Below are 12,493 nucleotides of genomic sequence, written 5' to 3'. Positions count from 1 at the left end.
ACAGTGTCACTAAAAATTATAATATTATGACATCTGTGCATACATGACATTTGTCAACACTTCAAATGTTGCTATTTCGGCCGTGTGCGAGTTCGAGTAAATTAAGGGAAATAGTAAATTATGTCGATATGGCAACAATGTTAGTATTTACCAGAATTTCGAGTAGGATAAATTAGATAAATTAGGGGTTACCATTGCGATAATTTTATAAGATGTTTAATAAATGAATAAATAAATTTGAAAACTTTTATCCAAAAATAATAAATAAATGCAATAAATAAATACATAAATATTTACATAAGTGCAGTGCAAAAAATCTCTAGGGAATTCCAATTTACTTTACCTCAATTTACTCGAACTCGTACACGGTCACAACAAAGTTTGACAAACAAATCTCATGTGTTATACAGAAAATTTAATACTTGACAATTTAATTAATTTAACTTATTTGATAATAGGTGGCAATGCTTTTACAAATCTCCATCTTGTTAGATACCGAAAAATTTTTCATTGATACAATATTGTTCGAGGAGTAAAATTATATATATTATTAAAATGCAGAAGTTTAAACGTGAAGGCACAAGTGAAGAAAATATTCCTCGTGGAGAAGATGTAATTTATATAATCAAAATAATAATGATAAAGTATTTTATTAATGTATGTGTTACATAAATGCTTTTTAGGATATTTGCGAGTTGGAGCACTTACGCAAATTATTCATAGGCGGCTTGGCACCTTATACCAATGAAGATTCCTTGAGGAATTTTTATGGTCAATGGGGCAAAGTAGTTGATGTTGTCGTTATGCGAGATCCAACGTCGAAACGTTCACGAGGATTTGGGTTTATAACATATACTAAGTCGGCGAGCGTCGACCAAGCCCAAGACAATCGACCACACATAATTGATGGAAAGTAAGTCATTTAAAATAAAATAATTCTATGAATTTAAAAATAATATTCATTTTCTTAGAACTGTTGAAGCTAAACGAGCACTGCCACGTCCAGAACGCGAAAATCGTGAAACTAATGTTTCTGTTAAGAAGCTATTCGTAGGTGGATTAAAAGACAACCATGATGAAGAATGTCTACAAGAATATTTTTCACAATTTGGTAATGTCATTTCAATTAAAATTCTAACTGATAAGACGACAGGAAAACGTCGTGGTTTTGCTTTCATTGAATTCGATGACTACGATGCCGTTGACAAAGCTGTTTGTAAGTAGATAAAACTTAAAAAAGCTTTTTGTTTATTAAAAAATTTATTTATTGTATGCAATAGATTTTACAGATTTTTGAAATAGTAGTAATACTTGTTTGTAAATTCAAACATTCATTAGCTTCACCTACCTGCTATTCACACTTCATAAGTATACACACACACGCAGTTACAATTAAAATATTACCGGTATACGCACACAAATAAAGTGCGACACTGCAGTATGTATCAATCAAAAGTTATACCGCAGTATGCTTCTGTTTTTAAGCACACCCAAACAAGCGAAGTGCAGGTATACGAATACACTTAGTGTATGATACCGTAATTTGTTTGTGTACACATGCTTTGATAATTATTACAAAAGGTATGATATTGTACCGTATAGCAGAGTTGTGTACAAACATTAATACAAATAATACTGTTTGTACTGTTTGTTTGTATATCATAGATGGAAAAATTACAAGATTCTTCTGCCAATTACCACTAAAAATTATACTAACTACCGTTTAATAATAATGTCACTTCTTGATCTATCTAAATTATTAAAATGTCCTAATATAATATTTATTTCTATAACACTATTAAATCTAGTGCCGATTTAGTAAATATACGATTTTCTGATCTCCGACATTTTTGACACAATGTGTAAAAAGTATATAAAATTTAAAGTTTCATTAAAAAAAACACAGTATATAAATTCTCGTAAATACACCTTTTTAAAAATAGACATTTATAGTGAGGACATCTATGGTAATGCAATAGCTTTGTTTATGTGTATTTTGCTCCTCAGTGCTACATTCTACCGCTCTACCAACTGAGCGACCGAAATGAAGGCTATACTTCACAGTATCATTTCTGTAGTCAGTCTTAATTTACTTTATGTATATATGATTCTATATAAATGAAGAAACTTGCTCATCTTACCTTACAAATATCAATTTTTAAAAGTTCTCTGATTATTTAAAATATCAACTTATAATTATATACAGATTATTTCCCTTGACTTTTTTTTTTCAAATTTGATGCAAGGTTTATAGACAATCATTATGAGTATAAGTATATGTACCTATGTAGATGTATAAATAATAAGTGCTAAGCTACCGTTGCTATTGGTTTGATAAATATTAATCGATTTTTACAAGTCATTTTGATTATAAGTTTCGTGTTTTGTTTAAAAGTTTATAATTAAACAATAACATAATACCCTATATTAGAAAAGTATTAGGCTTCTTGATTCTGTATACTATTACATTAAATGCATATTGAATCATATTATGTTTTTTAATTATGTATTAGAATAAAGTTATTATGATTGTAAACTTATAATAAATCATCAAACTACATATTTCTTTTATTTATTTTAGTACAAAAAACTCATTCCATCAAATATGTTGTTGTTGATGTTAAAAAATCTGTATACAATCTTGAGCAACAAAATCGTCAAAAGAACGCTGCCAATGCTGCAGCACAAGGAGGTAAGATTAACAACATGCCAGATCAAGTACCTGGCTATGGACCACCACCTCCATCAGCGATGCCACCTTATCCACAACCACCAGCACCACAAAACTACAATAATAATTACTGGGGCCCACCACCACCAAATATGCCACCACAACAATACGGTGGTTATCAACCACAACCTGGACCTCCAATGAATAATTGGAATTATCCTCAACCATGGAATGCTGGTCCACCACAACCAGGTCCACCCCAACCTGGACCACCACAAGGTGGTCCACCACCAAATTGGCAACAAATGCAATGGGGTACACCACCAGCACCTGGACCTGGCCCTGTTCCACCAGCAGTTCCTCCAAATGCTGTACCACCACCAGCACAAAATTGGAATCAACAAGCTGCACCACCAAATGCTCCGGTACAACCACCACCAGCAAATAATGTACCTCAACAACCACAGCAGGTGCCACCACCAAATAATTTTGGTAGTGGATATCAACAAAATTATGGCGGCGGCCCTACTAAAGGCAATATGAATGCAAACCGTATGAATCCCTATGGTGGCGGATCATCTAACAATAACTATAATGGTAACATAAACATATAATAAAATTCGTACTAAAATAAAAAATGATTATTTGTTTATAGGTAATAATGGTCAACCACCATCTAATAGTGGTTATGGTAATTACTCAGCATCCGGAAATAAATCTAATACATCAATAAATCAAGGTCAAGGCAATAAATCTATGCCTAATGGAAATGGCCAACAGGCATCAACAACAAATAAATTTAGACGTTAAAATTTATTTATTAATTTAAGGTAAGTTTCCGAAAATCTTATAATTCAAAAGCTTTAAATTGTTTATGTCTTATTTATATATAATGATTTTATAAATACTTCTTAAATTCTAGCAGCAATATTAATATTTTCTAAGAAATATTTATTAACTTAAAAAAGTATGTAATTACATTGCTTTATAGGTTTAGCTTAGAGAAAACTAGATTTAGTTTCCATTTGCAATATATATTTATATATATATATGTATTTCAAAAAGTATATCTAACTCACTTAATAGCATCTCTTTCTATTATTTAATAAGATTCCCATCTTTGTATGTAATAATCCATTTTATCTAATATTCGCATTTAAGTCTTTTTAAATATTAAACTGCTATGAAATCTGTTTCTTCAAATCCTTGTTCGTAGAACAAAAATTTTTTTGCTGTTAAAATTATTTTAAAAAATTTAACTGTTGTGTAATGATACGCCTTTATTATTACTCATTTATAAGTTAAAAATCTTACAATAGCCAGATTAATCAACATAATTAAAGTAATTAAATCAGACATAAAAAATGTTCGACTTAATTTCCTGTTAACATACCCTTTGTATAAAAAATGTTGGTGCAAATGAGTAATAAGTTTACTTTTGATTCGATTTGGTTGATTTATTATTTTTAGAATCATAAGTTTATTAATAATTTATTTGAAACAAATTGTTTACAATATAGTGATGTCCAGCCCGTAACTCCGTTGTTGTATCCAAATACCGAATACACTGCACTTTAACTTCGTCCCATTAAATTGGTTAGGTTCCTCCAAATTGATACAGGTTGAGTTCAATTAAAATCTCATCCAACCTTAATCTATTCTTATTCCTATATAATCCCCTTTACCTAACCATATCCTACCCTAATCATATACGTATTTGTAATTTTTTTCATGTTATCTCCTCTCAACAAGACGCTGCATAGTGGTATGGAATAGACAAAATGACATGGGGTAAGGTAGGAGTAGGGTTGATAAAATAGAGTAGGTTCTTATCAGGGTTTAAACGAAGGAATCTCTCGTAGTTTCAAGCGCGTTTCAGTGGTATACAAATTCTACTAATTGGCACTCCCTCATAATATTTTTTTTATTTTATCTATGTATGCAATATATAAGAAGAAGCAAGCAGAACTAAATTATAAAAAAACAAATTTCTACCAAGATTTTAAACGTGAAAACTAAAAATATCTCTTCGAATTAAAAATTTAAAATTTATTGTTTTAATTATTTTTGATTTTATTCAGCAATATAATTATTTTAATATTTATATCTGATAATTGGAGATGCACCTTAAGACGTGCATGCCTTGTTTGAAATTCTATTTAAAACACTAGTCTAATAATTTAGACTACTTTTACCTCAAAAGTATTTCATGGATATCACTGGGTTACATCAACATACTATTTACATGTATGTTGCCCAAGACCGCATCCTTGTCGTTGCAAATTTGTATATAGGTCTTGCATTAGTGTTGTTGCTTCGAATTTTAAATGTATAAATTATGCAATCAAAATCATTTCAAAATTAAGGTCCAGATATTGAGAAAGCAAATAAAGAGAAGAAACTTTCTATAGAAATTTTTCCTCTATTGTTCACCATGGCATCTGTATTCTACCGGATTGTGGATAGATAATTATGAGTGTGTGTTTTTGTGCAATAATCTAACTTTTTATATATAAAACTCAATACTTATATTTATATTTATCTATATATACTTTATATATTGTTAAGTTATAACAAAATAATTTTAATTCTTTTCAATTTACTTAGGTATGTGCAACAAAGCTCATTGCATTAGAAACAAAAAAAGAAACTAGTTATATAAATGCAGAAAAAATCACAGATTCTCTATTACATTTTCAAGTTAATACCAAACAGGGGACAGGACTATGTTTCAATTAAGTTCTCTTTATAAAATATGTTATAATTATAATTATAAAGCATTATTGAAACGTATATTGACAAGTAATATAATATTTTAAGTTAAGGAATCGTTTATATATATATAAGATTATATGTATAAATCAAATAAACAAATGTTTTAAAATATTTAAAAAAGAAATTTTAAATTCATTTTAAACAAAAATTTATAATAAAATTTTAATATGTTAATAAGATAATTTACTTTTATCTATAGATTAAAGATACTTATGTATTCAAAATTAATTTGGTTTTTAAATAATTTATGCATTCTTCATGAGCCTAAATATAGTAAGTAATGATCTTATGTTTTTAAATTTGTATGACTATATAAAATGTTTATAAAATAGGTATTTTTTTATTGAATGACTTTTATACAAAAGATATATACTTATTCTTGTAATGTGTTAGTTAAGTAAATATTTTTAAAACGAACCTCAATTTAAAGACTCTTTTTAAGTAACAATTATTTGTTCAGAATTGCATTTTTATTTTAAAAATAAATTTAGTTTTATTAATTTGATTTTAATTTACTAAAATTTATAAATTTTTTAATTTAATTTTATTATTGCGTAAAAAGAGTTTTATATACATTTTTTAACACTGCTGTTTTTTTTATTATTTTATTGAAATTATGTTAACGCCTGGAAGAGTAATGTTAGTTTCTTTTATAAATATTGTATCTAAAAATATATTACTTGTTTATATAAGATATAAAGATCTTGAAGCTATAACAAAAACACTAAAGAAGTACAGAGCATTAAAAAATTTTATTTAAACGATCTATATTTTAACCATTTCCTACTTAATTTTAAATTTATTGACCATTAATCCTTTAGTATATGTCACTTTTTAAAATATGTCAGTTTTTAAATTTAATTTAAATTTTATATTACTAAACGCAAACAAATGTGCAACAAATTCAACAAAACAACAAGATTGTAAGCTCTATAGAAATAATATTATCTAAAAAAAATCATATTTTAATATGATTATATAGTTTAAAATCATTTTAGTTTATATAATTAATATTTTTAGAATGCTATACAGAATGCTAAAATCTTTTTGAAAATAATATATCTCTATTTTATTAAAGTTAAAATATTAAATTTCAAAAATAATTTTTATATATTATATGATTTATTAAGAAATATGTATGTAATACATATATAAGTATATTTTACACTAGACTATGTACTACCTAGGTATGGCAAATTAAAAAAAAAATACGTTTACTCAAATTCTATGTATTTGATTAAAAATAAATCAGAAATTTATTATATTTCAAAATAAAAAAAAATTAAAACAACGTTTATGGCTATATTATTTAATTATATTGTAAGAACATATATGTATATAATTTTGTATTAAATATATATTCTGAATATCTGAATATATATTTTTATATATTGTAGCCAAACATCAGCTATTTAAGTGTATGAGCTTATGTTTATTACAGATTGTAAGGATTCTTGAATGTTTGTATAAAAAATTATAAATTTATTTAACAGATTCCTTTATATTATTTTTTGTTTTTAATTTTGTTTTTAAATTTTTAATATATAATATTCTAATAATTTTAAATTTTCTTTTCACATAAAAAATATTGTCGAGAATGTGACTTCAACAGAAGCGACTAACATCAGCCACAATTATTTTGGTAAGTTTAAATGAAGTGTAAACCTAAAAGTTATTTTTAAATTAAAATAATAAAGAAAAAAGAAAATTTATATATAATTCATAACGTTTTTTATTTAATGGAAGAATATATGATAAGTATAAAATAGAAAAGTAAATAACTCCTTTTCTGTTGCTCTCTGCAATGTAAATGAACTAATGAATCGTAGAGATAAGAGAAGGATGTACTGAAGGATTTAAACACAACAAAGTTTAATTTTATGTTAGAGGACCAAAGTTCGTAATAGGTTGAGCCCAATTGCTTCAGAATCTGACAGAACATTGGAAGATTTCTGGTCAGCGCCCAATTGTTAAAAAATCTGACGGACCATAGCGATATAATAGTAATGGGACCATTGCGATATAATAGTAATGGGACCATTGCGATATAATAGTAACGCCATACATACAACGTTGGGAATTTCCATATCCTGAATATTTTCAATAGAACCCAGCTGTATATGTTTTTATCTTTATAATCCTATTTTAATTTCTTAAAAACAGTCGAGGAAACTCTTGGTTTAAATATATCTTTCTTACTTAAACTAGCAATAAAAGCACAGCACATATGTAGTACTACTACAGATTGAGCAACATTACCGCGCTCAGAAATCAGACAGAATTTCACGTTGTAAAAAATTAATTAAGCACAATTTATAAATAGAAGAACGATAGAAACGATCGTATATATATTTTAGCCCTAAGAATTATGTGTTGAATGGATTTTATATAATGATTGCGGAATTGTATAATGAATTTTTGAAGTAAGCTAAGGGGAAGTCGACTTGTTTTTTACCTTAGAGCCAATAAGTTAAATTAAAATTTACTTAAAACCCAATACAGTGTCTGTTCACATTTATAAGAAATATAGCGAATGAAACGGAATGGTATGGCGCGTCCATCCTGCTTTCCTAAAGATCACCTGATTAATTTAATTTATACGCCATGATATCTGGTAAATAAGCCCTGGCTACTTATTCAGTGAATGGAACGGTGAATGAAAAAAAAAATTGATAATAAATCTTTTTAATTTTAATTATGAAAATTAAAAACTCGTTAGCTTGCATTAGCTTATTATTTGTTTTTGAGGAACTGTCAAAATTTGGCATGTTGCTGAACATTCTTGTAGCAACTGTCAAAATGATGGGGACATTTTATGTTGCTCCGCAACATTTTTTTCACAGACTTGAACACAGTACTATATGAGTTAAATTTCGTTAATGGTTGTTTTTAATATATAATTGGGAATGGCGTTAATTAATATAAATAAAAAACGGCGAGGACTAAATGATGAAGTTATCAAAGCGCTGATTCGTGCTGTGGAAAATAATTCGACTATTTGGAATAGGCAATGTAAAGAACACTTAAATAATACAACACTTAGAACTGCATGGAAAAATGTTAGCGAAGAAGTTTCTTTAAGTGGTATGAATATAGAAAATAATGTTAAGAAATTTTATGAACATAATTGGAAATTCATTACAGTTGATGACTGTAAAGCTGCATGGAGAAGTGTACGTGATAGTAAGCGTTACCATGAAAAAAAACGCAAAAAGTATGAGAGCAATCCTGGATTGCTAGATCATGAACATTGGGGTTTCCATGAGGAACTCTCATTTCTTACGGATAACTCAACGCAGCATATGTGAGTAGTCAAATTGGCTTCATTAGAGCTTCATTAGAAATTGCAATATTAAAAGGTGACAAAATTAAATAAACTCCCCAGCAATTTTTGTTAGTATCATTAGAAACTATGTTACTGTTTCTTTGTTAATGTGTTACTATGTTAATTTTATTATTAGATTAATAAATAATTTAATTTATATATAACTATTTGAGTATTCAACTACGTGTTCGTTCATATTAATGTTTTTCAGAAATTTCGCAACAGTGGATGAAAATGAAGACCGTTGTGTAACCCCAGTGAAACAAATTACATATGAAGTTAGTTTACACTTCTTTCGCATATTAAATACATAATATTTCCATTAATCTTGTAATTTTTTCAGCCTGAAGTACCCAATAGTAGTCATAGCACAAGAAACTCAGCTTTAAATATGCTAACCTCTTCAGCAGAGAAAATAATTACACAAATGGAGACATTCGTGAACATGAAGCAATGTCAACAAAAGAAAAAGTCTCATTTCGAACCATTTTTAAATTTAATTAATTCAATTTTAGAGCAGTTACCAGAAGTTGATGCACAGAGATTGAGCGCAGAAATCACATCGATGGCATATGCTAGATTAAACGACCACCTCAGCAAAAAGATTAAAAAAGAAAACAGACACGACGAATTCATTAATATGTAATATACATATATTTATATTTTCCTAATTTTAACTATATTTGAAATGCATAATTTAAGAATAAAATGTTTGTTTTAATTCATTACTGAGTCTGCATCGGAATTGAAAAATCTTTTTAAAATGTTTCTTACGTCGTCACCAGACTTATATTTCTTATTCATATCCGTTGAATTGAAGTTTGTAAAAAACAGCGAATTTTCTGGTATGTACTTGTAGTAATCTCCTATTACGAATGAACCATCGTCATCGTACCTGTCCCAGTATTTTGGAGGACAGTATTGCAGTTTCACTGTACGCATCAAGTAATTATGCAAATGAAAGCATGTGACTATAATTTTTATGGCTGTATTAGGACAGCGAAACATTTTTTTTGACAGACAATAAAATTTAGAACATAAAATACCGAATGCGTTCTTAGCATATAAAAGAGCTCTATTGATTCTGTTATTGAATATTTCTACAGCTTCATTCGGTTGTTTATGTAACGTTGAGGGATATGGAGTCATTATTCTTTGGTGAAGGGGAAATTGGTCGCTGGCCACGAACACAGATGGTAAAGTCGCGTCGGACATTTTTATATCCCCTGGAAAATTCAACTCTTCATTAAGTATATCCGCTCCAATAGAACTTCCACTAAACATGCAGGAATCATTTTGTTTATCGTAAGCACCTACATCTAAATATGTAAACCTGTAATCAGCATCTGCAACAGCCATTATATTAAGAGTAAATACTCCCTACATTAAGATAAAATATACACAAATATAAGTAAGGGTATAGTAAAAATATATTATCTTATATACTTTGAAATTTCCAGAATTCCCGGGACATTTTAAGAAAACTTGCTTTCCATCCATAGCACCCACACAGTTAGGAAAATTGCATTTAGTAAAAGTTTTAGCAGTTTCTTTTAAATTTTCCTGGGTTAGTTTTGGAATTTCAAATTTTAACGCTTTTATAATTGCATTACAAACATCCATTAAAATTGTACCAAAGTGTTGCTTGCTGATTCTATATGCAGAAGCGACATGTTTTTGAAGTGTGCCTGATGCTAAATATCTGGAATAAAAGCAATACATCTTTTGCAATAATACTGACTTGCTTTCTAAAAATATTTAGAACCAATTTTACAATGCACACTTAAACTGATTATTACATCAGTTTTCGATATTCGACACCATAGTGCCACTAAAAAATTTAAATAAATTCAACTTTATAATCAAATCAAGACTTAAGTGTACACAGAAAATCAGCCATTAGAAACGAACTCTAAGACGACTGCAAGTTTTTCTTTGGAAGAAATTCCATCTCTGGGATGAGTTCTTTTTTTGGGTTGTAAATGTGGTTCTATAAGCCGTAGAATATCTTCAAAACTTTTATATGGCATATGAAAGTACTTAACAAATCGTTTCTCGCACTTCACTATATCTTCAAACTGAAACAATATAAAGTACAGATAAAAATTGAATAACATTTGTATCAAATCAAACTCACATCTGTTGCAAATCTTCCCTTGGCTCTTCTAGTTCTTAAGAAACGACCAACTCGACCACGACTTTCATGAGCACAAATTTTTGCAGCTTGAAGTAAAATTGCCGTCATGGAACCTGCCGCTAAAACCACTGCTTCTTCTAAATCTGACATCTTTCTTCATATAGTTTATATTCTATTAATTAATAAATGCAGTGCATATATGTTTTCTACTTGTATATATGAATTCCACTCAATTTAATATTTTTATTCTTTATTTACTTAAATACAAATGTCAAGTTTGGCAATGTTTTGTTTGTTGCTGATGAACTGTCAAAATGTAATATGTTGCTAAACATTTGCCCATCAGCTGTCAAAATTCAGAAGTTTGAAACATTTTTATTTATAAGTGTTAATGTTTTGCACTGTACTACTAGTATCTTTTGTTGATCCTACTCATACTACCGCCAGCAGTTTCAGATTTAAATATTATATATTATGAACTATTATATCCATTGAGAATAAAAATGAATGAATATGAATAATGATAATGAATTATGAATAATTGGATTATACTCCGCTAATAAGAAACCATTAATAGTGGAATCAATTCAGATGATTAAGACATTCGGATAACGGAAAGTCATATATGGTTTTTTAACAACAGAAACTATAAGCCACAGCTCATTTAATTAATCCTAAAATTTAGAGACACATTGACATGGTAGATAACAAACTGTTTAAGCAAATTGCAAACAAAACGTATGGGCAAATAAAACATACATACTTCTATGCATTTAACCCAAAAATGTGATCCTATTTTACTAGTATATCTAGAAGCCAAATTCATAACATGTAATCCGGATTACAGAGTCAGTGGTCGATCCATACTGTAAAGCATAAAATGTATATTTCGAATTTTCTAATTTTGTTCGAATTACTATGTAGTCCAAATTACCAGAAATTTGAACTAGCGGAGATCTACTGTAATTACTACTGTAAAGGATTAAAACTAAGATTTTGGACTAATAATTACGAAATGTAAACACAGCAATAATAAGTTATCTACACACATATATGAATGAAATAGATCATTACTATCTATATTTATGTTTGGATATATGCGCTTGCTTGCCATTTTTCGAACTAATTTTTTATCATAATAGACGAAGTACTGTAGTTTTTGTAGTCTAATCCACTATTAAGATATATATTCAAATCATAATGAGCACGTAAAGGTGCATTCACACCAAAGTGAACGCTTGCGAATGAAGGAACATTCACAGGTGACGGTACCCGCAAAAGTTCGTTCGTTCGCCAGCGTTCGCTTTGGTGTGGATGTACCTTAATGCATCATAAAATAGCAAAATTAAAATCAGTAAAGCAAACCTTTCATATAATGCTTATGTATGTTGTTAATTCTCAAGTTTTTATAAGAAAAATATTTTTTATTAAGCCCATCAAATTTAATATTTCGATAGAATTACATCGTGAAATGAGTTCTTTTATGCTCTTGAAATAATAATTTTTATTTAATTATTAAATAAAAAAGTTGCAAAAAAATGTGGAACGCTTCACGATTTTGCGTGTCATCCTTGCGCAGGGGCCA

At 28.5% G+C, this 12,493-nt stretch overlaps 3 protein-coding genes and 1 pseudogene across 3 annotated transcripts; 3 read left to right on the top strand and 1 right to left on the bottom strand.

Moving 5' to 3' along the window:
• Positions 1-473: 473 nt before the first annotated feature.
• Positions 474-5,493, top strand: LOC119678381 (ribonucleoprotein RB97D-like). The gene is made up of 6 exons (XM_038090181.1): positions 474-612; positions 684-913; positions 972-1,216; positions 2,582-3,268; positions 3,327-3,501; positions 5,279-5,493. The coding sequence occupies exons 1-5, from the start codon at positions 556-558 to the stop codon at positions 3,479-3,481; spliced, it is 1,374 nt and encodes a 457-aa protein (XP_037946109.1). The 5' UTR covers positions 474-555; the 3' UTR covers positions 3,482-3,501; positions 5,279-5,493.
• LOC119686574 lies at positions 2,048-2,140 on the top strand (annotated as a pseudogene).
• A 2,715-nt stretch (positions 5,494-8,208) lies between the features above and the next one.
• On the top strand, positions 8,209-9,445 carry LOC119682239. The gene is made up of 4 exons (XM_038095619.1): positions 8,209-8,530; positions 8,591-8,750; positions 8,983-9,049; positions 9,115-9,445. The coding sequence occupies exons 1-4, from the start codon at positions 8,353-8,355 to the stop codon at positions 9,415-9,417; spliced, it is 708 nt and encodes a 235-aa protein (XP_037951547.1). The 5' UTR covers positions 8,209-8,352; the 3' UTR covers positions 9,418-9,445.
• LOC119682238 lies at positions 9,441-11,172 on the bottom strand. Its single transcript, XM_038095617.1, has 4 exons — positions 10,909-11,172; positions 10,683-10,849; positions 10,218-10,473; positions 9,441-10,151 (listed from the first exon to the last, which is right to left on the bottom strand). The coding sequence occupies exons 1-4, from the start codon at positions 11,056-11,058 to the stop codon at positions 9,489-9,491; spliced, it is 1,236 nt and encodes a 411-aa protein (XP_037951545.1). The 5' UTR covers positions 11,059-11,172; the 3' UTR covers positions 9,441-9,488.
• Positions 11,173-12,493: the final 1,321 nt, after the last annotated feature.

The sequence above is a fragment of the Teleopsis dalmanni genome, chromosome 2 (assembly GCF_002237135.1).
Source record: "Teleopsis dalmanni isolate 2A chromosome 2, ASM223713v2, whole genome shotgun sequence".
NCBI lineage: Eukaryota > Metazoa > Arthropoda > Insecta > Diptera > Diopsidae > Teleopsis > Teleopsis dalmanni.
The sequence above is the reverse complement of the archived record's forward strand: the minus strand, read 5'-3'. Positions and strand labels throughout refer to the sequence as shown.

Excerpts from the sequence above, each read along its gene's own strand:
- LOC119678381 (XM_038090181.1), top strand. The coding sequence starts at position 556 with ATGCAGAAGTTTAAACGTGAAGGCACAAGTGAAGAAAATATTCCTCGT. Across the intron at positions 613-683 it reads ATATTCCTCGTGGAGAAGAT|GATATTTGCGAGTTGGAGCA; the intron begins GTAATTTATATA and ends AATGCTTTTTAG. Across the intron at positions 3,269-3,326 it reads ATCTAACAATAACTATAATG|GTAATAATGGTCAACCACCA; the intron begins GTAACATAAACA and ends ATTTGTTTATAG.
- LOC119682239 (XM_038095619.1), top strand. The coding sequence starts at position 8,353 with ATGGCGTTAATTAATATAAATAAAAAACGGCGAGGACTAAATGATGAA. Across the intron at positions 8,531-8,590 it reads CGAAGAAGTTTCTTTAAGTG|TTGATGACTGTAAAGCTGCA; the intron begins GTATGAATATAG and ends AATTCATTACAG. Across the intron at positions 8,751-8,982 it reads GATAACTCAACGCAGCATAT|AAATTTCGCAACAGTGGATG; the intron begins GTGAGTAGTCAA and ends AATGTTTTTCAG.
- LOC119682238 (XM_038095617.1), bottom strand. The coding sequence starts at position 11,058 with ATGTCAGATTTAGAAGAAGCAGTGGTTTTAGCGGCAGGTTCCATGACG. Across the intron at positions 10,474-10,682 it reads AAACTTGCAGTCGTCTTAGA|ATATTTAGCATCAGGCACAC; the intron begins GTTCGTTTCTAA and ends CTTTTATTCCAG. Across the intron at positions 10,152-10,217 it reads GGAATTCTGGAAATTTCAAA|GGAGTATTTACTCTTAATAT; the intron begins GTATATAAGATA and ends ATCTTAATGTAG.